The following is a 27505-nucleotide window of genomic DNA, read 5'->3' on the forward strand; positions in this document are numbered from 1 at the left end:
TTCTCCCCTCCTTTTCCTCCTGCAGGTGGGCCAGCACAGATGGTCCTTGGCAGGAACCTCAGAAGCTTCCCCAAGCCAGAGATGGAGGCAGACACCTACCTGGGGAGAAGTGGGAGGAAATTAGTCTTGGGGCTGGAAGCCAGGCGTTGCCAAGGAAACCTGTCTAGTGGTGGCCACACTGTGCTCAGGGCCCTGGGGTGGTTCTTTTCCATCTGGGTGTGGTCTCCTTGCAAGCAGCCCAGGCTGGAGTATGGTTTCCCATTCCAGTTTCCCAGCACTCCTTCTTGGTGTTTCAGGACAGCCCACTGGCAAGTGGGTGTTGGCAGAAATCCTGCTTCAGACATCCGGGGGCTCAAACCCGGGACAAGCAAAGAGAAACTGGTTTTTCTAGCCAAAAAACAAACAAAACTTCTCTGCAGCCCCTTTTCCCTTAAAAGCCGGGTGGGATGAGCTCTGGAATCAGAAGAAACTGCCCTGAGGGTCTTTAGGCTGAGAAGGGAAAAGTGACTCCCATTCAGGCAGAGGTGTCCAAATCAGCAGGCAGGGGAAGTGTGGGTGGCTCTGTATTACAAGTCACAGGCAACCCCTCATCGAGGGTAGCTATAGGAATTCCGGGTGAACAAGGACAGCAGTGGGAAACCACACAACTTCCTAGCACCTACTCCATCCTAAGAGGCTCTCCATCCTACTCTATCGAAGAAGTAACAATATAATGATAATGATGATACACAGCATGGAGTAGCCCACCGCTCTGTGCTAAGCACTGAAGACACAGACTCAGATAAGTGACTTGCCCAAGGTCTCACAGCTTGTAAGAGGCGGGGACTGAATGGGGTGTTCTCTAACCCTAAAGTCCAGTCTCTGACATACAGCCAGTGACCAAGGGTTTTTATTGCTAAGGTAACTTAGAGGCGCTCACAGTGGCTTTCAAATGTTGCCTAGAACCGTGGACTGAGACTTGCCAAGCTGGAAGGAGCTCAAAGTTCTCTTTCTTGGGGAAAAGAGGGGACACCTGCTTGGATTGGGAGGGACCATTATTCAAGGGACGAGCAAGCTGGAGTGGAGTATAACTCAAAGAAGCATCTCAGGGGCAACCTCTAGCTTCGTATAGAGAAGAGGCCGGGTCAAGGCCAGATGTAGCCCAGGGTCAGGTGCAGGATCATCCTGATCCAAAGGAGAAACCAATACAGAGAAAGAGGAAGTGGAAGAATCCAGGATTTCCTCCGTGACCAATACAGCATGAATGGGATTATACTTGTATCATGGGCTTCTTAAAGTCATTCATTCCACCCTTTCAATAAACATCGATTAAATGCCCACTATGTGACTGGAAATGCACACACACACACACACACACACACACACACACAAGGTGGCAAACAGAGATAAATATCATGAAAAGAAATACCAGGGGGAACACTGAACAGTGCCTCGAGGGTGGCTATTTAGAGAGGGACCCTAAAAGACGAGAAGAGCTCGGCCATACAACTGTCCTAGGGAAGCCATCCAGGCAGAGGGTACAGGGTATTGGGAGGTCCTGAAGCAGAGAAGAGCTTGGTGAGCTTGAGGAACAGAGGAGGGCAGTGTGGCTGGAGCCCTTTGCAGAGGACACAAGCCGAGGCCGGGAGGTAGGCCAGGGGCTAGATTGCGCAAGGCGATGGTCGTGCTTGGGACTTTGGAATGCGCTCCAAGGCTTAACGCTGGAGAGTGTTAAGCAGAGAGGACGTCATGACTAGATCTGCGTTTTCAAAAGATCACTGTAGAAACTGTCACATAGCGGCCCCTTGGGTCTTCGGATGACTGGCCAATGTCCTGAGTCTTCTCTCGGAATTGAACTCCACTTGTCCTTTGCACCTTGGAGAGGGTTGGTGGGGAGCATCTGGGGAGAAGGAGGAAGGGAGTGGGCTAGACTTCATGGTCTTTACCCCATCCTCCAAGCCCTGCTTTGGGGGGAACGACCTCATGGCCAAGTGCAGATGGAAGATCTTTCCGTTCCTTGCTTCCTAGATGCAAATGTAGGTCAAATCTGGAGGGCCAGCCATGGAGTGCGGGCCGACCCTGGTTCACCTGGGCTGGTCAGACAGGGACAGTTATGCCCCTTTGCTCCTTCCTTCCCTAGTCGTCCTCCTGTGGGAAAAGAAGAGAACCAGCACATTCCACGGGAACTGTGGAGTGGCTTTCACAACAGGGAGCCTCTGAGTGACCAACTGAGGGGCCTGGGAGGGTCATAGGCTGGGAGGAAGACAGCAGACACTAGGAAGGCAGAGGTTAAGAAAGGGGGAGAGGGACAGCCCCTGAAGGGAAGCCAGACTAGGGGGAACAGAAGTTCAGTGTAGGAGAGCTGAGCATCCTGAGAAGAAGGAGTAAAAACACTTATCTGTGTCTTTACTGAAGTTAGGCCCATCTTCATTCTACAACAATTTGGGCAAAGCATCGCTGATCGCCCACCTCCATGTCAGTGCCGTTAGCAAACTACCAGGGCAAGAGTCTCCCCAGGGGCCAGGTCAGCGTGTGGAGACCTGAGCAAGGCAGTCGGAGGGCTAATCCGACAACAGTCTGTCTGCGACAGCTCTGCGTGTTTCCTCGAAGAGCTTTCTGTGTGATAAAGTCATGCGGGGGCAGGTCGATTTATTTTAAATGGTTTCAGTTACACCTCCTTTTGGCCAGATGGGTGGGTGAGGCACGTAGGTAACCTGCTGGAATGGGCTCGACTGGAGGAAAAGAGACAGGCAGGAAGGGACTTAGAGGTCTCTTGTAGTTCCTTCCAACGTGGCAGCGGGCCGGCTCCTAGCCTGACCCTGGAGCCCTTGTGATGGGACCGATTCTGAATTGCCCAGAGCCCAGACCTGGGTTGGAGGCAAGGAGGCAGAGATTTGACCTTGGTGAGTAAATTTAAATGCTTTTATTAACAATCTTCTTACATTACAAGGATAATATGACAAAAGGAAAGTTTCTGCGTACATATTATGATAAACCAACATAGCTCTATTTGTATCCAGTGTTCTAGGCCCCGCCACACAGGTACTATAAAGCGTAGTCTGCAAAACAATAACATCAAGAGGTTTTTTTTTTTAAGAAAGAAAGTATTAACATATTAATATGTGTGTGATAATAGACTCCTAAGTCTTTCCCCCCCACCCCCACTTTATTTTTCCTTTGTGATTGAAATGAACCGGTTCAGCAGCGTGGGGGTGGAGAGAAGGAGAGAGGGCCGGAAAAAGAGCAGATCAGACTGCTGGCTCTTCCCCAGAGACCAAAGTGAAGACGGAGGGGCGCCTGAGGGCAGCCCGGCCCTTGTCTTCTTGTGAGCAGTATTGTAACCGGCTGTCCTCCCCTGGACGGAGGGCCCGGTGCCCGTGAGGCCCCAGGGTATGCTCTCTCTCTGAGGTACAGTGCATCGTGGATTGCTCCCCGGGGATGCCCACCCCCCTGGCCACGGGTCTGACCCACCTCCGTGGCAGGAAGGCTCGGGCTGGCCTGGTCTCTCTGGAGGCACTGGTGGGTGTTCCGAGGCCCGGCTGGCAGCCAGCTGTGGCTCAAGGAGACCCAGGCAGATGTGGAGGGGAGAAGAGGTGGGCATTGGCAGAACAGACCTGCCCCAGACGATAGGTATAGGGGTGGGTCTGCTGGAGACTGAGGTACGTTGGCAGATGGCAGGGAAGAGGAGGACATGGGGTCAGAGGGTCACAGGAGGCTCGGGGACAGAGGTAAGAGCCTTTGGAGAGCTGAAAGGCCCAGGCCGGTCTGGGGCGCAGAGGACGCAGCCAATGCGGGCTGTCTCCTATCACCTGCCGCCCCATCAGCCCCTCCTCTCCCACCTCCAGGGCCAAGAAACGGTGGAGAGAAACCTGGAAGCTACGCGGGCTCCTGATTCAGTCAGGGCCGCACAAGCCCTCCGTCTTGCTACCAGCCGCACCAGTCAGTGCCCCCCTCCCCGCCAGGCCTCCAGACATCCCCTCCCGGCCTGAGGTGGGAGCAGGGACAAGCCAGGGAAGGCACCCTCCCCAGTGGAAGCGGATACGCTTGGGGCATCCGGCTCAGCCGCTGCCTCGAGTCACAGAACGAGAACAGTGTACATGAACTAAACCTGCCGGCTATGGTGGCGGTGAGCTGCAGGGGTCGCTGGACCTCCACGCGGGAGGCGGGGAGGGGGGAGGGGAGCGGTGTCCTGAGTACAGCCAGCAACAGCAGCTGTGCAAAGTGGGCTGAGCCAAAGCCCTGCTTCTGAACTTGAGTTGCCACTGAAGTTATGAGTGCGTGGGTATGTCTCTCCCGCCCTTCTCTGGTGCCCCCTGCCTGGGGCCGGATGGACCCTGCACGGCGGGCAGCACCGGCTGGTGCCGCTCCTGCTGCCCGCCTCACTCCTCCGGGGCCCTGGCCCACCCGGTGCAGGAAGGGGTGAGGGAGGCTGGGCCGGCCTTACTTCAGAGGCTTGGCCTCTAGGGGGCAGCAGAAGCACCTAAGGTGGGGAGGGCAGCCACCTCCCTGGGCCCCTCTGGGTCCAATGTGCACCTTTCCTTTTGCCACCAGGGCTGCTCATTCCTGTGGGGGCTGGGGGGGGGAGGGTATGGGGGGAAACTGTGCAGCGGTCCCTCCACCGGGGCCCAGAGACCACGTCCCAGGGCCACGCAGCCCTGACCACCAAAGCGTTGGACGGCAGGGGGTAAGGAGGGATGGGGGGGGCCCTGCGGCCGCCGCCCAAGCCCGCTGTGAAGGAGAGAAAGTGCATGGAGAGGGCGGGGACCCCGTCACTCTCCTCTCCTACACTCTGCGTAGGAGGCCCCGTTCCGCACACCTGCCTGCCTTCCGCACCTCCCCATGCACGGCACGGCGACAGGCTTTCCCGTTGCTCTCCCAGCTCTCTATAGACTCTATTTTTTATATCTATTTAAAACATAGAAATGTATAAATATATAGGATATTATTTATAGATATATAGACGTGATTTAATCTCTTACTCTGTGTGTATCCGTACTGTATATGTCCATATATACAATATATATGCCGTAGCATTTGTATTATACACTGCACATACCCCCTGCTTCCATGCGCTCGCTCTCCTAGGGAGACTGGATTGCATAGGTATTTCCAGAAAACACCACTTCGGCGGATGGGGGTGGGGAGAGGGAAAGCCAGATGGAAGAGGAGGGCCGTACCATTTTCTTCCCCAAAGGGCACTTTTTCTCCCTCTGGCTAACGCACAAGGATCACCTCAGAGGCTCCTTAAAATATCACAGCTCCATCCACTCAGCTAAAGGACCCTGTGAACGGAGAGCAAGAGAGGGGTCTCCCTCCAAGCAGAAGAAGGGCCCTGTGTGTCTCCGGACAAAGTCCTCCCTCCTCAAGATGTGAGGAGGAAACCGGACCAGAATCCGTGACCCAGAACCACCTCCCCCAGGAGGCTGGTGTCTGGAATAGGACCGTCCCCAGGTCACCTGCCCTCCAAACACGCCACTCCCGCCTAAGGAGGCCTGGCCTCCCTGCATGGTCTGCCCCAGGCTGGCCTGGCTAGGGCAGCCTCTTGAAGGGGCAAAGGCGCATGAGGTCCAGTGTAACTGGAGCCCTCACCACAAACTGGGTGTGGGACCTAGAAAAAGCACAAATTCTACTTGGAAATCAACTCAGACGACGTGCCAAAACCAGATCCAGATCCAGAATCCCTGTTCCTGGAAGGGCAGGGGTTGGGGGGCAGGCAGGGGGAGGAATCTAGAAGTTCTACTTCAACTCCCAGGCTGCCTCCTGGACCCCGCGGGGCTCCAGGTGACCAGCAGCTCCACAGCCCAGCTGGGCCAAGCCTGTAGTCCATTTCTGTGTCGCCACGATCATTTGTGACATCCAACACACTTCTCCCTCTTTTCTCCTTCTTGGTATCATGTCCAAACAAAGGGAAAACATTTAAACATGACCTTAAATAATTATAAGGTCCTTCCTCCAAACGACAGGGTTGACATAAGCAAGTCAAGGAGAGGGGGCTCAGCAAGACAACTCAACGTGGAAACCTGTAGTGGGGGCTGGGGCGAGACCGCCGAATGCCCTAGACTCAGGACCCAGCACCAAAGCCGGCCATGCAGATGCCCTGGAGCTCAAGCCTGCTCTCATTCTCCAGTGAGGATGAGAAAGTAAAGGATCTGCCCTACATTACAAGATGTGGAAAAAAAGAAAAAGAAAAAGCGGGTGTTTTGGATGCCTAGACTCTCACCTTCAACCAGGCAGGCAAAATGCGGGCATTCTACATGGTAAGAGTTGCAGACAGGGCTCGGCTGTCCTCAGGGTTCACAGATACCAGATGGCCATGGGGGTCTTTTTCCTCCACGGAGGAGAAGCAAAGCATTTTCATCACAAGGGCTTGGGGCTCCCGGGCTCTGCAATGTATCTGCTTGACCTAAATGGCCATTGAACCTGAACTCACTTCCCACCCGCCTCTACGAACCGAAGAAAGTCACTAGTCAGCCAGCCCAACTAGGATGCGTCTCAACCCGAGAGACAAACTTGTCCTTTTAAGCCAGTGGCTGAGCTAAAGGGCTCGCTCGACTGCATCTGAAGTGACCACATTCGAGATGCCAGGACCGCCCGGCCACAGCTCTTGACGCCCATCAAAGGGAGATCAGGCTAGGTAAGCATTTGGTTCCCTAGGGTAGACCCTGTGGGTCCCATTAGCCCAAGAGTCTTTCCCAAGGAGGCAGAAGAGTGGAAACTCCTAGGATAGAAATCACATGCAGCATTCACAGGATGGAAGCACTGAGCCTCCTGGGAGCATCCAGCTTGAAAAAGACCCTGTGTAAATTGCAGTGGTGTGTCACCCAAATTGTTCCCTGGTTACTCCCTGTCCCAAGGCAAAGTGACCTTCAGAGTGCCTGACACAGCCCAGGCTTGGCTGGATTCAACAGAGGTCGTGAGCACCCCGAGTTTTAGAGCGCCTTGCCAAACTTCGAGACCCCCCAGGAGAGCTCGCCCTGCCTGACGCACGGACACCTGCTGTCCCACGCTGTTAGCAGCAGCTCGTGCTTCTAGCCCAGAGGCAGCTCACCAGCTCCCTGCTCTCTCGGGAGACACAGGGTAGATGTTGGCGTAGGCCCAAAGGATTTATCCCCCCCCACCCGCCCCACCAGATAAAAATTTGAGCTCATTTTGGCCACGGCCCTCTTTGAAACAGCCACAGCCCTACCAGTGCTCAGGCAGACATCAATCATTCTCTCTTCCTGGCTTTCAAATGAGTGACCCAGGGGATGGCTCCCCAATGTAGTGGGTGGAGGGGGGCAGAGGGGAAAGGAGAAGGTGTAAGGCATCTGGTGGCTAGAAGAAAGGATCCCGACCTACTGTTTCTGGCCCCCACCAAGGCCCCCTTGCCAGCCATCTCTGCCCTCAACCCATCTTACTTAGTCTGCGCGATGTTCAAAGAAAGCTCCCACAGACGTGATAGTTTATGTATGTGGTGGAGAGGATATCAGGGAGGGAAAGGTGAAACCTTGTGCTTTGCAACAGTATCCCACTTGACCACAATTACTGACTGGGACGGGACAAAGCAGGGGGGTAGGTTGGGGAGGGGTTAGTTGGGGGGGGCTCATCAGCTTAAAGCAGGGACACGGTACAAGGCTGGGAATTTGCTCAAAGCCTCAGAAAGAGCTTTGGACATTTCCTTGCTAGTTCCTGCTCTCTCCTTGTTCAGAGGAGGGTGGGGAAGTATGTGGGACCGGGGAGGAGGCTGGAGGGTGAATGTTACCAGGTGGGGGTGCATTGATTTGTTGAAGAAGGCAGCATATGAGGCCTGGCAGTGGGACAGTCGGAGAAAACCAGTTTTTCGTTTGTTTGTTTCTTGTTTTTTAACATGCTACATCACTGTTGAAAACGAACAAAAAAGTTTCAAAAATAATATATAATATATATATATAATATATTTATATAATGAAAAGCTATCGACTAGCAGCAATGATTCTAAAGTTATCTTAGCACCAAGACCATAGGGGTGGGGGGAAGGGATGTGTGGGGGGTGAGGGCACTGGCAGGACGAGGAAGGGGTAGTGACATGTTCAGTGTTGATGACATTTCCACTATGGTTCTCGACAGTGGCATGAGGCCTCAGAGACAAGATCAACCAAGAAGGAAGGAAGCCACCACAGTTTTATGTCTGAGCCGGGCAGGCTGGGGTCACGGGGCCTTGCCTGTGGCCAGATCACACCGTCCTTTGCCCACCCTCTGCCAAGGGAGAGGGGTGGCTCCCAGCAGAACTGACCACGGACACTGCAGCTCTTCCTCCCTCCCCCACATCGGACCTGCATCCACAATACAAGGTCTCTGCATATCCAATATGCATAAATCAGATGTGGAAACATGAACAGAAGTTTTTAACAGCTCACGCACATTTTTTTTTTTTTTAAACTCCCTTGCGAGGTATACTGGTAGTTAAATGAACAAAAGAGCACTGATCAGACTCCTCTAGCTTAAACCACTACTTGCCCCAGGGAGTAGGCAAGTGGCTATTTCTAAAGCTTATAATCATGGTTGTGTGTGTGTTGTGTGTGTGTGTGTGTGTGTGTAGGCAGATGCCTTGAGAGTCCTGTCTGGCCTCTTGTTTATTCCTTTTTCTTTAGGACATCTCTACCCTGTTCAAAAAAAGGAAGCATTCACCAGCATAGATACAACGCCTGATTGCCCACTGCCTCCTGCCAGGCTGAAGGGTTTGGTACCAGCCTTGTCACAAAAGAAGGCCTCAAGCTCTCGAGACCCTCCTTCGAGTCACGCATAACCCAGGGCACAATTTGCATTGACATCTCCTGCCACTGAACTAGAGCAGGCATTTGATTATTAAAGGAACAACAACAACAACAAAATACCCCCAACACATTATGTGATTATAAAGACAGAGCATAAATAATTCATGTAAATGGAATACATACCTTTCATTTTACTTGTTTTTAGCCAAAAATCACTGCCCTGTTAGGGTCTGGATTTCTTGGCTCTTCATTCCCCACCCCACCCCCCAGTCCTGGATCTGACTGGAATTATATTATTTTACCCCACACTATGTAAGAACAGGAATGCAAAAAATCCCCCCCACCCCCCTTACACACACACCTTGTCCCTTCCCCAGGATTTCAAGCTCGATGGTAAGGCAATTTTGCCTTCAGTATAACAGGTAAGATCTTTAGGATCCAGGGGGCCGGAAGGAGGGAATCCATAACCCAGGGACGGGAGAGGTGACAGAGGTGGGGAAGTGGTGGGTGTCACAGTTTGACTGACACGTTAGTTTCTAAGACAGTGAAGGAACGCTCATCAGGAAATGCATACAAACCTCTCAAGCTGAAATCAGGTGGGAGAGGGAAAGAGTCACATACCCCAATCCAGATACACCACCCACCCCATCCCAGATCGGAGATGGGGTTCAGCTCCACCAGTGTGTCCACGAAGGGGCCAAGAACCCCATCGCAGACCACACGAGAAAAGGAAAGGCAAGAACGTAAACCCAAACCCAAACCCCTCAACCCCCAAGCAAAAACATACAACAAACCACCTAGAGGTGATGACAAAGACCCGTCATTTTAGCTTAGGCCGTTGGTTGGCTGTTAGGTGGGAACGCGTGTGGCCCCAGCACGTGCTTCTGTGAGGGAAAAGGATGGCCACGGAGGTTGCAGCTGCCAGATCTTGTAGATAAGAGTCCGTTTCCAACATCATTCCTTTGTGAAAGCTCCCAGTGGCTTCTGGTGGACACGTCACCTTGGTTTTTAAAAATTTTCAGTGTGGGCTTATATATATATATATATATATATATATATAATATAATATATATTTATATAATATATCAAAGCTTATGAGTATAGATTAAAAAAATATTCAACAGCTTAGTGAACTCTGGAACGCCGGCCCCCTAGATGTCCGGGTAAAACTCTGACCCGTGGTCCACGGTCTGCAGCACTGGTTTCTGCTCCAGCGCTGACATCCTGCTGAGGACCTCGGCGGACAGCGCGTAACTGCTGCCCGACTTCTCCTCAAACCAGCTGTCCAGGGCTCGCTTGGCATCAAAGTTGGCGATCGGCGGGCCGTTCACAGCGATGGTCAACAGGTCACTGAGCTGCTCTAGGGTCAGGCGGGAGCGGTGGTTTTTGCGAACTCGCTGCAGGGCATTGCGGCCTTTCTCGCAGCACACGGTGGACGTGGGGAGGACTTTGAGGACCTGGATGATCTTGTTCAAGAGCGGGAAGCGCTGTTTGTACTTGCAGATGTGGCCGATCAGGTCTTTGAAGCCATTTTTGGTGTAGTAATCCGCCTTGAGTTCCCGCCACTCCATCAACAGGCTGCCCCGGGGGTCCAGCCCCTCCCGGCACACATCCCGGGAGAAGGTTGGGATGGCCTCCAGGTGGTCAAATATCTGCACCATGTCCTCCTTGCCATAGCTCAGGAGCTCCTCGCTGTTCCTGGGCCAGGCGGCCAGGTCGAACACCTGGCAGGCCTTCACGAAGATCCGGCTTCGGGAATCGAACCTCTGAGCCAGGATCACCTGGGTCTTCTGGCAGATCTTCTCCCTGACGGACTGGAACTTGGCCTCGGCCACCCTGAGGTTCTTCACCGCAATCCCGTTGAAGCTCTCTCGAAAATTCTCCTCGAACTCCTGCAGGTACTCCCCCGGGGAGTCGGCCAGCCGGCTGATCTCCTGGATGGCCTCCTCGATCTTGTCGTCCACCTGGGACACCAGGAGGTACTCGCCCTGGAAGATGTAGGCCAGGCGCGAGAGCACGGCGATCACGTCCAGGAGGAAGTAGATGAGCTTGACGGACTGGTAGTCCATGAGGAACTGCAGCAGGGCCAGCGCAATGGCGGACGCGTCGGCCCGCTGGGTCTGGCTGCTGACGTCCTTGAGGTGGGCCACCACCTCCAGGTAGTCTTTAATGAGCGCGTTGAGGACATTCTGCTCCCCGATGATCCACCTCACGGCGCGGATGTCCCCCAGGAACTCCGTCTCCTCGCACAGGGTGGACGCCGTGGACCGGAGCTCGCACATGAGGCGCGGCGAGTACCGGTAGAAGCTCAGCAGCTGCTTCAGATTGTTCTCTAGCTCCTCCAGGCACGGGAGCTCCTTCCCGCTGATGGCGTCCAGGACCTCCAGGTGGGGCCGGTGCACCATGAAGGGCAGGCACAGCAACCAGGGCAGTGTCTTGCGGATCGTCATGAACATGCTGGCGCGCAGGCTGGCCGTGACGTTGGCCCCGTCGATGCCCAGGCCGACGGTGGGCTTCTCGTCCTGCAGCCGGATGCCCAAGGTCGAAAAGGCCCGGTCGAGCGCCTGCAGGTAGCTCTCCGTGCTGGAGAAGCCCAGTTCCTGCAGGGACAGGAACTCGGTGGCCGGGGGCCCGTCGCTGCTGGTGTACTGGACGTAGACGGCCACCGTGTCGGCCAGCAGGTCGTCGCTCTGCCCGTCCAGAATGATGCTGAGGCAGGGCGACTGGCGGATGCGCTCCACCAGGTCCTCCCGCAGCGCGCGGGCAATGTGGTGAATGAGGATCTGGCAGTCGCCCTCGTTCATGTACTGGTCCACCACCTTGAGCTCGCACTTGCGCAGGAGCTCGGCCAGGGGCCGGAAGTCCAGGTAGGGCCGGCCCTCGAGGGCCAGGTGGTAGGCGGTGTTGAAGAGCAGGGTCATGTTGCGGCACATCTCCTCCGTCTTCTCGGGGTGCATGCGGAGCTTGTACAGCTGCAAGCACTTCTTGTGCAGGTTGCTCTGGCTGTGCAGTTTGATGGTGTGGATCTTGAACTGCTTGGAGCCAATGATGAAGGCCGACGTGCGGGAGGACTGCACGGTGTACTGACGGCACACGTGGCACCACATCTCGTTGAGTGTCGGGGAGTACCGCAGGAACCAGAACTTCTTCAGCCATTCCTGCTTAAAGCGCCGGATGCGGCGCCCGGTGGCGGAGGACATCTTGGAGGGCTCGTCGGTGGCGGTCATCATGTCATTGGAGACGGACTCGTCTGCAGAGTCGACCTCCTGGTCATCGTCCTCCATGATGGCGGGGCCGGAGACCATGCTCTCGGAGGCTGGAAGACAAATGGGAAGGAAACATTTAAAGCCCAGCGGCAAAAAACGCCGGCTCTTCCAGAATGAACGGGAACACGGCCCGAAAGGTCGGTGCCACACCCGTGTGAAACAGAGGCCAGTTCCGAGGACAGACTGAAACCCAGCCTAGAATTTTATTATTATTATTTTTTAAATATATACATGAGCACTCTTGTTATCCATGGGTGACGGTTCCTCTCTGGGGATTACGCCTGGTGGCCGTCCTGCTCCAGGCTGCCTGCCTTTACCCTCCGCTAGTGGGCGCTCAAGGAACTCAACCTCCTCTACCAACGGAGCAGCAGGGCCAGCGGCCGCAGGAACAGATCTGCGGGAGAGAACACAGCTCACTCAGCCTGCCCAAGTCACACAGCCAGGGCGTGGGGCTCGGTTCTCTCGGCGCTAACGTGCTCAGGGCAGGCGTGCAGGCAGCTTGCCACGGCCCCAGCTTATTTCAGGATCAGAATGCAGTTGAGTTGAGACACATGCTTTGAATATCTGAAACACCTCATTCTGAGCTAAGGGATGTGGTTAAAATAGGAAATGCTATGTAAATACTCGGACTCAGCTGCATTTGTGTACTGAAAAAACCTTCCTGGTTGTCGATCGGTTCTAAAAGATCCAGACAGCCAACAGAAAAAGGCCAAGGCGTGCAGCCACACGTCCCGTATCCCAGGCTTTCTACAATTCCAGGCGAGGCGGGGGGGAGGACCATGTGTGGCAGAACAGCAGCTCGGGAGAAGAACGAGGCCGTGTCCCGGGACTGAGTTTGAGAAGGCCGGGAGCTCCCCCCGACGAGCTGCCCTGCTTGGGACTGGGGAAGAGACAAAGACTGGGTTTAGAAGTTGAGCATGGGGCTGAGACACCACCAGGACCGCCAGAGAAAGGCAACGGGTCAAGAACACAGCACACACCCCTCCTGCAATGGAACTTCCTTTATTGACGAGGAGGATACAAGGGCGAGACATGAAGCATCCCACTGGGGCCGCAGAGCAGCCTGTCTGAAGCAGGCACCTGCGGGCGTGGGTCTCCCCGAAGGTGGCTCCCACAGAGAGCGCCAGGCCACCCTCACACTGCCCACAGGGTGCTCTGCCCTCCGACCACCATCTCATCCACACCGACTTACCTGCAGGGTCCGAGAACTCTGGGAGCTCCAGTACCTGTGCTGGCAATACGGGAGGTTCGGGAAGCTTCCCAGACTTAAGCATGTCTAGTTCGGCCTGGAGTTCCCGGACCTTCTTCTTTAGGCGAATACAATTAGGGCAAAAGGAGGTGGTGGGAAGCTCGTGAGGGTCGGACGCAAGGGAGGCCTCGGCGGGACTGTCGGCCTTGAACGATGAAGGCTCTTCTTCTTCATCCTCCAACGGAAGCCCCCTGGGCTCCTTGGAAGCCCCCTGGGGAATCTTCCAGTCCCCTTCCCCCTGGGTCCGGCTGACGTTCTGCACGCCATGCGACATGCTCATTGCACACCGACTGTAGGCATCATCCTGGTACTTGGGGACCTTCCTGATGACCAGCGAGGTGCTCAAGGCCAGCTGATGCGCTTCCACCTTTGCGGATTCCAGTGAAGCCTCCAACACATCCTTGAAAATGAGGTCAATCTTCTTCTTCTTGGCCTGGGGGTGTGCGTCCCCCTCGTCAAAGCCACGCTTGTATGGACTTTTGCCCTGTCTCAACACGGGGAGCTGAAGGGGACCCCTCAGGTCTTCTGGGTTATCCAGAGCCTGCTCAGACTTCTCCCTCTGCAACCTCTTCTCTCCTAGGAAGGAAAACCAGGGTGTGAGGACGTGGGGAAAAGCCCCGACGTGGGAGAAACCGACAGAAAACAAAGCAGGCCTCCTGCTAGGAAGTCACTGGACACATCCCTCTGGGGCTGGCCCTGTGGGGGCAGGCGTGACAGAAAGGGAGAGGCGGGTCACTCCGTGGATCACGGGGTCTAGAGTGGGACCCAAAAAAGTGGGAAGAATTCTTGAAAAAGACCATTTCAAGGGAGCCTTACATCTATAAGCTACACATTTGTAGGCTGAGGGAATGCTGGAGGGGAAGGCAGTTGGAAGTGCGGTCACCCCAGAGGCTGACACCCCACCGATCAGACTGGGTAGGTGGGAGCGCGCCTCACAACTCAGCACGTGTGGGACCCCCGCCCTCCAGGCTTCTTGTCCGGTCCTGGCAATTGAGAGATGGCTGCTTCGACTTGGTAAAAGGTACACAGGAAACACCGCGTCCGCTCCTTCCTGCTCCCTGACTGCCTCCAGACGGCCCTGTGGGGCCAAGTCCAACCCGCAGCAACCGTCCTTTCTAACTCTCCCAGGATTTCGGAGGACGAGGTGCACGGGAGAGAAAGTGACCTGAACGCCTGTGGTTCTCCCTGACAACCGAGGCGGGAAGGAAAAAGGGAAGACGGGGCCCCTCCGGTGGCTGAGGGCTCCCGGGGAGCAGCCTCCAACAAGATAAAGAGCCGCGTGACCACACTGACCCAAAGCATTCTTGAAAGACAGCTCTGTCTCCTTACCTGATCCTTCAAAGGACGTTCCCTTTTCTATCTCTTTCCATCATGTGACTGACTTCAAAGACGTTGGTGAGCTCCCAACAGTAATTTTAGCCTGATTCTTTAAAACAGCCGACACAGTTTCATAAATGGCTATAGAAGTGTGCTTCCTGGGGGTGCAGATGCTAAAGGGGGACCCTCAGAAGGTCCTGACAGCAGCCCGTGGGGCTGGGAAATCTCAAAGGCTTCCTAGATCAGGGCAGGGTCCTGGGAAATGACTCTGGGCAATGACTCGGCCTGATTAAATATTGCAGTTAGGCTTCCGAAAACTGGGTTTGCTGAAAAACCACTGAGTGAAGGCCAAGGGATCTCTGTGAGCGATCCAGATGTTCCAGGCTGTGACAGAGCCCTGGCTTCCCACAGCCGGCGAGGCGTACTGTGCCCCGGGCCACGTAGGAATCCGGGTTTCCTACAGGTAACAGCACAAATGGGGGTAAACCTATTCCGGACACCCCTCTTCTGCCCTCACATGAATGCCTGAGGAGCAACCTCATGTTCACGGCCCCTGAAAGTCAGGTGGCTTTCACAGCCTACAGTTCTATAACCCCTGAGGGGCAGAAAGGATGGAGATGAACGCTTGTAAACAATGCAACATATTTGTATTACAGATCAGCTGTGACACTTGCCCATGTAGAATCTCTAAACATCAAGGGCCACCCTTTCATGTCTCACGGACCAATCAGGCAGCAAAGAGCTGAGGATGTTGAGAGGTCAAGGACATCACCAGGATGTTGAGAGGTCAAGGACATCACCAGGAGTCCTCATGCCTCTCTGCTCAAAGACAAGGTCATTCAGATTTCCTAGGATGCGTGGGAGACTTCTTGGGACTCAAGGCTTCCAGAAAAATCTCAGGGCCAAAAAAGACCTTTAAGCACCATGAAGCTGATTTCAAAGCCTCCATAAAATATGGAGAAAACACCATAAAGTGAATCAGTGACTCTAAGTAGATTAACTAACATAAATTTTTTGAATACACTGTATTAGATGCATCCTGTTTTTACAAGATAGCCACAAAGGTATAATTTACACTGTCTTCAGGAAGCAGTTCTGGACTCCGAGTAATGTCCCTGCTTAAGAAGAACGAATAATTCACGCTGTGGCCTTTCTCAGGGCTCCAGCCTCCAATTATGAAGAAACCACCTTCCACGCAAGACCTTCAGTGACTGAGGGTAGCGATCCCCTTTCCAGAGTGGGGCTGGCACACCAATCTAAGCCTCTACCAACTATGCAGAGTCTGCCAAAGCTACAGGCTACAGAGACTTCTCCACATCCAAAGGCCACTGACCTCACCACTGCTCCCAAGGGCTTTGGGACCAACACTCCCCCCTCCCCTCACTGCTCTGGCCCTGCCCCACACGATGCCTTTCGGTCTCCTTCCTGTTTCCTACTGCTCAGCCTGGCCAGGAACAGACCCTCCTTCCTCCTGTATCTTCACAAGTCTTCGTGGATCTCATTTCAAATCTCTCTGCCATGCCTCCTTTGAACCATTCCTGAAAGCTCACTCCCTTCTCTGAGCATTCCCCTTGGGTCTCAGGGCTCTCTCAGGATGATTGCAGCTTGACGTGCTTTGGAGAAGACACCTGGGGGGGAAAGGACATTATAAATCCAGAATTCAAGACGATTATGGCCAAGGGACGGAACCTGTGTCCTCAGATATGACTTTGCTTGGTTTTCTTTTCTTCTGATGATATGGTTCTTGTGGAGACTTTTTGGCTGTCTTCATTCATTGCTTCTTTTATCCATTTGACAAAGATTTATTGAGCTCCTACTAGGTATCAGACACGCTTACATAAGGCATCTTCGGAGGTCAAATGGAAACCGTGGCCGTCTCATCATAGAAACATGCCTTCCCGAGTGAAATCAGCCTGTACCCAACCCCCAGATCCAAAGGAGACAAGAGATGAGTATGTCTACTGGGCCTCCTCACTGCCCATCCAATCACAGATACCTTTTACCAAGTCAGGCAGCAGCTGTGCATTCAATGTCCACAATCTGCTTTATTCTGTTTTGTTTTTAAAAATAGCTTAATTGCAATGGGCCACCCCACCCCCTCTTCATCTTCTCCGCTCATACTCCACATGAAGATTTATTTCCAAGAAGTAGTTTGGTCAGGAATGTGATATGGTGGGACTTGGGTATAGCCCTGGTTCCCGGAACCACACGGACTCTGGGTATTTGAATGTGCATTTTTAGTGCAAGGAAAGTCCTCAGGAAAGAAGGAGCCAGACTCGCCAGTTTGCCTTGGCCAGACTGAGGATGGGGCTGAGGCAAAGGGCTAGGGGCTGGGGAGTATTTTAAGCCACTTTCCAAGGACTCATTTAAATGGAGCCTGGATGGACATCTCACCCACCAGGCCATCACCCACACCTAAGGTCCCCTTCCCACCTCCCTCCAACCTTCTTCTTCTAATAGAGACCGTTCGTGCAGAGCCTGGGATTAGGACTTCCAAGAAGGAGACCAGGAGGAAGCAGGGAAGAAACTAGTTTTGTCAGGGAGGCCGTGTAACACTTTCAGTTAGAGGCTAGACCCTGCACAGAGACCGATGTGCATGAGAAACCCAGCGCTGCCCTTCCTAGCCACGTGACCCTGGGGGAGTCACTGTATTCATCTGATGCTCAGTTTCTTCAGTTGTGAGATGGGGATCACAGTCCACAGGGGATCATTAGAATTAAGAGCTTACAGTTGAGGGCTCACAGTGGTCAAGGCGGGCATTGTTCTCGGTGTGTTCTGTGGAGTACCCACCTAACTCTCCCAGCTCGCTCACCAGGCAGGCGCTCCTGTCGTGATAAGCACGTGAACGCTACAGAACGGCTGCTCTGCGCGTGTGACTTACTTAGTCAGCATTAGCTACTACTGAGCCAGTGGCACCTTCTAGCATCTTTCCATCAGTTGGACTTGGGGAAAGAGGATCCATTTTGATAAAACGCATGTGCTTGGCTCTGGGGCCTTGTCTCTCTCGACACTCTCAAATACCTGTAACAGGGTTTCTGGGGGAGGAGAACACGCGGGAGTGCCTGCCGCCCTGCTCTGAGCTGCCGCTCACACCCAGACCGGCTGCCCATCCCCCTCCCCCGCCCCCCGAGTCCCTCTGGGTCTCCCCATTGCTGGTAGACTGCATTTCCCATCAGATTTCTTAGGAAGCTCCTAGAGAAGCAGCTCTGGCTCCCCCTGCGTGGGGTGGCTGTCGTGGCCCTCGCCTGGGGGTGGGCACTCACCTCTGGCCAGATTGCGGTGGATGGTTTCCTGCGACATGCTGTGCAGACGCTTCATGTAGTCCTCGCTGTACCAGACCCGGAGCCGCTCCCCGGGCCGGATGTCCCTGCACGCCCGGAAGTAGATGCGCTCGCTGTGCTGGAACGCCAGCAGGTTCTGCTCCCTCTCCTCCCGGGAGATGACCACGTACCTGGGGGTGAGGGGGACAGGTGAGAACGCACGGGCCACTCGTGGCTGAGTGCCTGCCAGGGCCAGGCATGGTGCCGGGCAGGCGTGGCAGGTCGGAGGTCCACAAGCTTGTGGCATGTGCTGAAAAGTCTCTAAGGGCAGCCCACCTGTCCAGGATCGGGACGCCGGCTAGGGGCCAGTCCCTGGTCTCAGCGTCACCGTTTTGTGGGACCTCGAGCAAGTCCCCGAGCCTCTAGGAATCTCTGTTTTCTGAGACTAGAAATGACAGCTGCCCTGCCTACCTCCCAGATTCTGGTAGATACACAATTCAGCACCAGCTACAAAAATGATTGCAAACTGGACAGATCAGGTCAGTTCTTCCTCAGTAGCTTTCAAGCGCACGGACCCCCAAACACCCGCGGGCCTCTGATGGTGGTAAGTGTGGGGTTCTTGGACTTTTTCCAGTATTTCACAAAGTCCAGCAGAAATAACCCATGTGACAAGGGTGCCCAAAAGGTCAATTAATAAATGCTAAAGATCACTATCTTTAAAAAGTGGCTGTCCAGTGCGGAGAGAAGAGGGAGGTAAATAAGAGACAAGAAAAGGTTAGCAACTACTCATTAATCTAAGTCATTTTAAGGTAAGGAAACTAGGACTCAGAGAAGGTAAGGGACTTGCCCAAGGTCACACAGCTAATAAATGGGAGGTGGAGCTTTGAGGTCTGTTTTCCTATGTGAGCCTGTAAAGCACCGACTCAGAAAAGCCCAGATAACCTTGAAAGTTGCGCCAAACCCTCAGAATCGCTCCCTTCCCCAGCTCTCCCTGAAATGACATTTCCAACATCCAACCAGCCACCTCCAAAGGAGGGGATGACGTAACACGTACAGAGAAGTAGAGGCATATAGCTCAAAAGAGGAAATCGTTTGGAGTTTTAAGGCTCTGTGCTATGCGAGCATCTAGGAAATTTGGAGTCAAAAATGAACTTCTTTTCCTCATGCTATGGTTTGTCTCAAAAGCCACGGAAGAAATCAAAGTCTGTCTGACTGGCCTAACTTGGAGCAGTCCAGGGTAAACAGTAATTCACAGAAAAAAAATCCAAGGGGGTAATGAACAAATGAGTATTCGGCATCACTAATACGGAACACAAAGTAGCACCTTGTCTCATTGGCACAGATTTCTCTCTCTCTCTCTTCTTTTTAAATGATAACACCCATCTTGGCTAGAAAAGCGCCTCCCACACTAATGGGAGAAAGTAAATTGGCACGACCCTTTGGGACACAAATTTGGCAATGTGGCCGTGAGCAAGTATTCGTGCATCCACGTTCATAGCAGCATGATTCACAATAATCAGGCAGTGGAAGCAACCCCAGTGTCCACTCATGGAGAAATGGATAAACAGATGTGGAATACACACACATTGCATTTTACTCGGCTTTAAAAAGGAAGGAAATTCTGATTCATGCTATCACATGAATGAACCTTGAAAACACATAGTAAGTGAAATGAGCCAGTCACAAAAGGACAAATACTGTAAGATTCCATTTATATGAGGTACTTAGACGAATAGTTAAGTTCATGGAGATAGAAAGCGAAACGGTGGTGGCGGGGGCGGGGTGTGCCGCTGTGTGGGGCCGGGGGAATGGGAAGTTAGGGTTTAATGGGTATTCTGTCTCAGTTGGGGAAGACGAAAAGAGCTCTGGAGATGGATGGTAGTAATGGATGCACAATGTAAATGAACTTAATGCCGCTGAACTGTACACTTAAAAAAAGAAGTGGTTAAAACGGTCAATTTTATGTTACGTGCGTTTTGTCGCAATTTTTGGAAAATTTAAAAAGGGACCATAAGATGCAGACCAAGTAGACAAACTCTACCGACCACCACCCTGCCTGTATCATTGTTTACAATACGCAAAAGGAAAGACAGCGAAACGTCTAAGACTGGAGAAACGGCTTAGTAAACCGTGGTATATTCATTCGTACGATGGAATGTTACTCATCTACAGAAGAATGTTTTCAGTGGATCTTTCCTGACGTGGAAGAACGATCCTGTCCTGATAGAATGCAGAGTGAGAACGTAAGTCCGGAAGCTATTTACTCTACAGTTTCAGTCATGCTTTAAAAACAAGCCTCACTCGGTAAGCTACTTGAAGGAAATATACCAATGTTTTACCAGTGATTGATTATCCGTTACAGGTGGATCCGCTCTATCATTTTTTTTTTCTGTATTTTCCAAGTTTTCCTCGTTAAGCAATTACTACAGTTACCCCCATGGCCACCCCCTAAAAAAAGACACACACGAATGCCAATTCCAGGACTGGTGGTGGTCCTGGTGGCCAGCCACATTGTGAGTCTACATTCGCCGAGCCTCAGGCATAGCACCCTTGAGCACATCCTGCCCCGTGTCGTCGGGGACAGTCCCCTGTGGACTCTGTTCTACTCGGCCCTGGAGAAGGCCATGACCTTACAAGGGGGACCACTAGAGTCCAGGGACCAAGCCACCTAGTAACAGGCTGCAGCGTGGACCCCTGGGTTGTGGGAGTGAGGCCAAGGGGGGCAGGAGTGCAAACATGAGCTTTTGGCTGCTTCACCCGTGTTTAAAGAAGCAGGTTGGGGAGGGGGGGGTCACACTTGCAGGATTTGTGGCACTTAGATCCTCAGAACTTGCTTGGGTCCAGGAACTTAGCCTCAACGCATCTGCGCTTGTCAGAATCAGACATGAGCACTGGTCTCCCTGAGCTGTGAAGACAATACTGTGATATCCAGGATGCCCAGTCATGCCACTAACGAAGAACCTGGGGAAAGGAAAAGAGGACCCCTGGCCTAGAGATGTCTTTCCAAACGAATACTTCCGAGTCGCAACTCTCTAGCACAGGGGTCTGCTTTTCTCCGGATCTGAGATTCCTTCTGAATGTGCAAAATATTTTCCAGTCCCCAATTTTAGCGAGAGCCTGGGGTTTGACATCCAAAATTAATCACCCTTGTGGTTAGTGCAGAACAGAACTGGGGTAGATCCAAAGTTTCCCACTCCCGGATTCGGAAGGCAAACCATTCATTCATCTTCCCTCACAAGAATCACTTGGATCACAGAGCACAAGGAAAGAGACACTCTTCTCTTTTTGGGGGGGTGTTTAAGCAATCATCAAGCCCTAAAAGCTAGAATTATTTTCTCTGGCATCCAACTTTAGGAGAAAAAGAGATGAGGAGCACGTAACTATCAGGGATCTCCTCAAAAGAGCAACTTCTAGACTACGTCCGAAACTTTAGAAAGATTCAGGTCAATTTCCCTTTCTACCTCCTGGTGGTTTCCTGCCCGATAAAAATCAAGGTTTAGGAAGAGAACTCCAAATCTGTGCAGCAATCACAATCTTCCAAGACAGATCAAAATTTGTTTAGCATCTGGTTATATCTGGTTGTTTTGAAACTTGGCATGTGAAATATGACATATATGGCAACTCTCAGCAAATCGTAACCACCAGTCCCCTCAAGATGTTGAATGGAGCCAAGCTAAGTCCCAACACAAATGACCTCAAGTCAGATCTCCCTCTTGTAAGTATTTTGCAGTAACCCCCAATGGTTTGATCCACTCACAGACTCCTTCTGTCCCCATGCGACAATCCCTTTATGAAGAGCCACGCCTGTCCCATTCCGAGAGTTCCCCCTGGAAGACAAGGCTCATAAAGAGTGAAAATCTCTGTATCTGTTGAGTTTCCAGGTCACTACTTCGTTGGAGAGAAGGCACAGTGTATGTCAGAAGGAGGTGGAAAATGGCTAACGCAGGCCACTCTACAAATAATAGAGCTCATCTGATAGCTTTTCAAATCAGACCCACAGAGTTGACGCCCTTTGAAGCAATCAAGGGGGTGGGTGGTAGTGGTGGTGGTGGGGGGGGCATGTGTTCTCGACTGAAAGTTTCATGATGAGAATGGATAGTTTTTATTCTGAACTCCTTGCTGACTTTGGGTACTGGATAGATAAGCACTAAGACAACACTCTCACACCTCACCCACTGTGCCTTATCAAATGCACCATATTTTCTCGCTGGGTCAGGAAATGACTATCAGTTCCAACAGAAGAGAGAAAATAACCCACGGGGCATCCATTTTGTTGGAGTGGGGGCAGAGAAAGGCCAGGCTCAGACGGTCCTGCTCAGTGGGTATGTCTCTGATGGAAGGAAACTGCACCAGTCACGGAGGGCAGAAATGGGAAAGAGTGACCAAGAAGAGGCTGAGCTCCGTTTTCTCACATGCGTTTAGGTCTCGAGCTGGACAGGTCTTTGGGTCATGCATCCACCCACCAGATGGCCACCCAACCTCCGACAGAACATCACCCAGCCAGCCTTTAAAGCGGCTGGAGGCCTCAGACCCTTAGGTGGGACTTCCCTACCTTACACTGAAATTCACTTCTAACCACTGGCCCCAGTTTCGCCTTCCTGTTTTGATGTGCTAGACGCACAATCCCCACCGAAGCCAAGAAAAAGAAACTACAGAAATTTCATCTGAAGGTCACAGGCTCTTCATCTCTCTGTCCCCTTTGCTTCCAACTTGATCCCTTCCCTCCCCAGGACCAGAGGGAGGGGTCTGCCAGTTACTGGTCAGCACCTAGAGACCAGGCTGCAGAAGACCCTGGGCCCAGTTTCACAGTATCTTTGCCTGTGGCAGAAATCGGATAAGTTTGATTTCCATGGCCATGCTTTTCGGCCAAGAACAGAAGAGGATGACCTGGGTCCCAGGAGGTCAAGGGCGGGCTGGAACCTTCCAGAGAGGAGATAGATCCCTGGTCAGGACTTGGGGATTTCCTGCTTGGGAGGACCTCTCTGTGTGACTGGGAGTAACGCCCAGGTTAGGAGGCCCCTTCTCTTCTAAGGAGACTCCCAAAGGGACCCGGAGGACCCGCTCTGGTTACTTTGAAAGCCTCAGCTCTCGGAGGGCAGGGTCTTGCCTGTGACAGACAGATACCAGGATCAGTGGGGAGGTGTCCCCCCAAAAAGTTCATGCCTCAGGCTGGTCCCTGAAGTACACTGGCAAATGGATAGCCCCTGATCCTTCTGGAGTCTCCTGCCAGAGATGGTGACTTTTCTTTTTCCAGGACCCCTAACATTTTTTAGGGAGCAGAAGGTAAAATTCACTCAGCCACGTCCTGCTTGTGCTGTGCAGAGACTTTAAACATGGCTGCACGGTTTCCTATGTGGCTGCTTTGTCTCGCTCCGCTCCTCGGTTCCGTCCTTTCCCTCACAGGGCTAGCTAGCACGGCGCCCCGACACAGGGCATCTGAGTACTTTCGGATTCGGGAAATGCCGACGGCGCTGGAGCCCCTCTGGCCGGCATGCTTTCCCTCAGTCATCTAAGCCCTGCTCTGGGGGCCTCGAGGTTTTCACAGGAAGCGAAGAAAGAGAATATACACCAAAGAAAGATCCTGGAGACCGGGTGCGTTCCAAGTGTGAGATCAATTTCTTTTTATTGCCATCTTAACAAAAAGACTTGGGAAGGCAATCTTGGATTCCAGCATTGGAAGGCAGGGGAATGCCGGGCGATAATCAAGCCACTGGGCTGTCGGACAGGGGAGTGTTCGGTCTGGGGTAGCAGGAGCCCCCAAAGAACCACAGAGTGGGGAGATGGAGCTGAGGACACAGGGACATTGCAGGTGTCCCCCACGCTCTCGACATGGGACAAAGCGTGGTCTGGGTTTAGAAGCGGCGCTCCACAAACAGCCACAGCAGGCACTGGGGAGAGTGGCCCTCCCGGCCCCCACCATGGCTCTAGGGGGCAGACGTGGGAGACGGTGGGCCGGGGGGAGGGGCGCGGGGGGGTGCGGGGGGGGAGCTTCTGCTGGGGTCAGCCTCAGGCCAGGGAGCAAAGAGGACACAGAGCTGAGCTACACCTGGGTCAGAGCTAAGCTTGCAACTGCCACCCCACCTCACTCGCTGGCTCGAGGAACCTGGCTGTCTCTCCGCACTCCCACATGAAACGTGAAGCTAGAGATGTGTGTAGCTGATGCATATGCAGCCCAAGCAAGCGGAGGCAAGGCATGCTGGAACTTGGATGGGACAGGGACCCTGCTGGGCTCTTCTAGAAGCCAGAGGAGGAGTCACCTTGCAGGTACCGAGGCTTGGGCCCTGCCTCTCCCCCGCACCCCGGCCATTGGCCTTAGTGCCAGGGCGGGGTCGGGGACTCACCTCCTAAATACTGCTGTTGCCTCCCACGGGCACCCAGGAGAGCGGAGGCAAGGAGCAACACCCCTCTCAACTCCGGATCTGGCCTCTGACCCGGGGGGCGGGGGGGAGCCGGGCAAATCCACAGACCTGACTTCCGGGCCTGGCGCCCCCCCTCCCCCCACCCCCGCCGACTAACTGTTGTGTCATCTGTCATCTGTGAAATGCAGGCGATGCTGGTCATAACGGTGACAGGAGGACCGGGCGTGGCCGTGTCTCTGGCTGTCCCGAGAACCCACTGAGATCACACATCTGCAAATGCAGGAAAAGCGTAAGGTGCTCTACGAACGCCAGGGTACCTCCTCCTTCCTCCGACGCCACCCCGTTCTTCTCCCCATTCCACACAAAAGGCAAGCACAGCAGCTGAGCACACGCACCGCAAGGGCAAGCGGAAGGCCAAGGCAAGGGCACCACCCGCCGCACTCGGAGCCCTGGGGAAGGAGAGGACGGGCCCCTCCTGGGAGGGCTCGGCTCCCCCTGCCCATCCTCAGGCTTCACCCCCTTCGGAAGCAGCAGAATCAGGGCGTGGGAGGCGGCTGTGGCAGCCCTGAGGTTGGCAAGCAGGATTCCATTCAGATGCTCCCCGCTCTTGCTACCCTCTTCCCCACGAGGCCCGCTGCCGGGGGCGCAGACCAGGAGGAGGCCGCCGCTCTGGCACAAGCAAGCGTCAGGCAGGCAACTTTGCCCACATCTTCGGCATCGGCCAAAGATGAGGGCCTGGGGCTGGATGCACACTCTGTTGGAGCCCAGGGCCGCCGACCTGCGCGTGGGGAGGAGATGGCAGTCTCCCCGGTATCCTACAGGGGTCATCGGTCCCAGACATGAGAGACTGGCTCCTGTCTCGAGGCCAGACACCCGTCCTCCATCTCTCTTCCTCCTCCTGTAGACTGGCTGGGTTAGAAATTGTGCTTTCTCTTCCGAGACCTGGTAGTCCGTGCAGGGGCCGATGCCGGGGGAGCCTGCGGGGGCTCTGCCGGGGGGGTCTCAGCCTGAGGGGTCGAGCCCGTGGGGGCTACCCCGTCGGGCCCCCGCTGAGCTGCCCGAACTCCATCCCGGATCTCTGTCAGCGTCTGGCACATCTGACCGACGCGGCTGGTCAGCTCAGCCATGGTCTGGCCGATGGCGTGCATGCTGTTTGCCATGTCCCGGTGCACGGTCACCAGCTCCCGGCAGATCTGCTGGAACGCCTCAGTCTGCTGGACGTGGGCATGGGGGAGCTGCCAGTCAAGGCCCGTGCTGGGCGCGCTGGGGTGTGGCCGAGGGGTCCTGCAGGTGGCCTGGGCCTGGGGTGAGGGCCGGGGTAGGGACTCCGGCTTGGGCCCCACCATCTCAGACTGGTCTGAGGAGGAGGAGGAGCGGAGCAGGGTAGGCCTGGCCAGGTGGGCCTCTTCCTCCGCGGACCGCTGCAGGGGCACCCGCAGAGGCTGCCTCGAGGGTCCGGGGGCCTCCTCATCTTCATCATCTTGGGGGACAGAAACAAAGAAGGGCAAATGATTACAACAGAGAGAAAGGGGGCAGCCCTGGGCTTGGGCCCACCCCCAAGTCACTCTCCAGTCCCCCTGCCCTGCCACCCCTGAGCCTCATTCAGCACCTGCCTGCTCCCCACCCACCCACAGAGACGCCCCTGCTCCCCAAATCCCTGAGGCATGCGGGCCAGGCGCCCCTGGGGAGTAGGGTGGGTGTGAGTACTGCCCAGGCCCCCTTCCTCTTGCAGGAACGGCACCACTCTTGCAGGAGAGCCCAGGTCAGGAGACTTGGAGAGCCCAGTCCCAGTGACAGTGGCAGGTGGACCCCGTGGCTCCCTTCATCTCTCTGTGACTCAGTTTCGGCAGAGCAAGGATGGTACCTGCCCTGTCCACCTACCCAACCACTTGCCCACCTAGCAGGGTTGTCAAGGAAACTAAACAAGAGCGGACAGGAAGGAGCTTGGCAAAGCCTCACGAGCCACACCTGCCCAGAGGCGCTCGGAGCGGCCGAGGCCGCCTTGCCTGGGCCCCCTTGTGGCCTGGCAAGAATCTGCAGCTCTAAGTGAGCGCAGAGGGCGGCCGCCTGGCTGGAGCTGGGAGGCACGGGGCGGTGTGGGGGTGACCAGACTGGAGGGTGCAGAGCAAGAGAGCCACCTCGACCCTCCAGGTGGGCCACCCAGGAGTGTCTGATAGCTGGCAGGCGCCCTCACACAGATGGCTCCCCCTTGCAGCCAGTCACAGGGAAAGGGGCCCAGCCCCTGCACATGCCGGCCTCGGCTCTCTTGGGAGCAAAGTTAGGAGCTGATTCCCATGGCAAGAATAAAAGATATACAGGTTCCCTGCCTGTCCCAGAGGGGCTAAATTCAGAACCACCCCCAGGGGAGGTGACGGGGAGGACAGACAGACTCATCTTGCCCCCAGCCGCACGCACACCTCCCCAGGGTCCCAGGGCCTCCCTTGGGCTGGCTGGGAAAGAGCCCAGTTACTCATAACCACACCTGGTGGGACAGCTGCCATCCCCCCGCCCCCGGGATCCCAGGACCCCCATTCTGGCGGGGCAGGGCTGGAAGGAGAGGGCGGGGCTGAGGTGATACTGCTCCCTTCCTTCTAGGGCCTCCTTCCACAGAGCCCCTGGCCTCGTGCTCTAACAGCTGGTCGGCTGGCCGGGAAAAGGGGGCTGGCCGAGCCTGCAGGGGAGGGGTCCTGGGCCCCCTGCCCAGCCCAGGTCACATTTGGTAACCTCATTACCTTCTGTCTTAGGGAGATGGAGGAGAGAGCAGGGCAGGATTTAGGGAATGGACTTCACTGGGTTCTAGGCCCCCTTCTTTTTCTCAAAACTGGGCTGAATCACCCTGAAACTTAGCAAAACACTGATTCACAGGGAGCTGGCAGGACCGGGGCTCGAGTCCTGGTTCTGAACCTAGCTCGGGGGCCACCTCTGCTTCTGGAACTCAGCTGCCTTGTCTACACAGCAAGGAAGTCAGACTTGATGGTCTCTGTTCCTTTCTGAGTCCTGAAGAACTGACTCCGAATGGCCACCTGTCAGGAGCCCTAGCCAAACAGGAAATTAGCACAATCCCAATCCCAACAGCAAGGGGCCTTGGAAGGGAAGCAGGGTCTTTGTGAACCACCTTCCCGGGGCTGGCCAGCCGCTGACTTCCCTGGAGTCCTCCCGCCCTGCTCCATCTCTCAGAGGCCGGGCTCCCGTTGGGACTGTGGGCCGAGGGTGGGCGGTGGGTGTGTGCAGAAGTAAGAACTGAAGGGGGTGCAGCCCCAGCACGGAAGGGTCTTGACTGCTCCCCCCCTCAGGGGAGCCCCAGCTCGAACCACAGCCCCAACTATAAGCTGCTGGGCCCAAA

The 27505-nt window shown here is 54.5% G+C and overlaps 1 protein-coding gene across 3 annotated transcripts in view; it reads right to left on the reverse strand.

Moving 5' to 3' along the window:
- Positions 1-9075: 9075 nt before the first annotated feature.
- The window catches only part of PRDM11 (PR/SET domain 11), a 79508-nt gene continuing 61078 nt past the window's right edge, over positions 9076-27505 (reverse strand). Inside the window, exons 6-8 of one of the 3 annotated variants that reach the window (XM_025878795.2) lie at positions 17807-17994; positions 13170-13802; positions 9076-12027 (exon numbers count right to left, since the gene is read on the reverse strand). In XM_025878795.2, the coding sequence (XP_025734580.1) occupies positions 9863-12027; positions 13170-13802; positions 17807-17994 (2986 nt within the window). In that variant the 3' untranslated portion in view covers positions 9076-9862. Of the gene's footprint in view, positions 12028-13169; positions 13803-17806; positions 17995-23403; positions 25643-27505 lie in introns of those variants that run through there. The other 2 variants (XM_073904713.1, XM_073904714.1) reach the window with 2 other exon arrangements.

This window comes from Callorhinus ursinus, unplaced genomic scaffold (assembly GCF_003265705.2).
Source record: "Callorhinus ursinus isolate GAN/ISIS: 27379988/994484 unplaced genomic scaffold, GSC_fseal_2.0 scaffold21, whole genome shotgun sequence".
Taxonomy (NCBI): domain Eukaryota; kingdom Metazoa; phylum Chordata; class Mammalia; order Carnivora; family Otariidae; genus Callorhinus; species Callorhinus ursinus.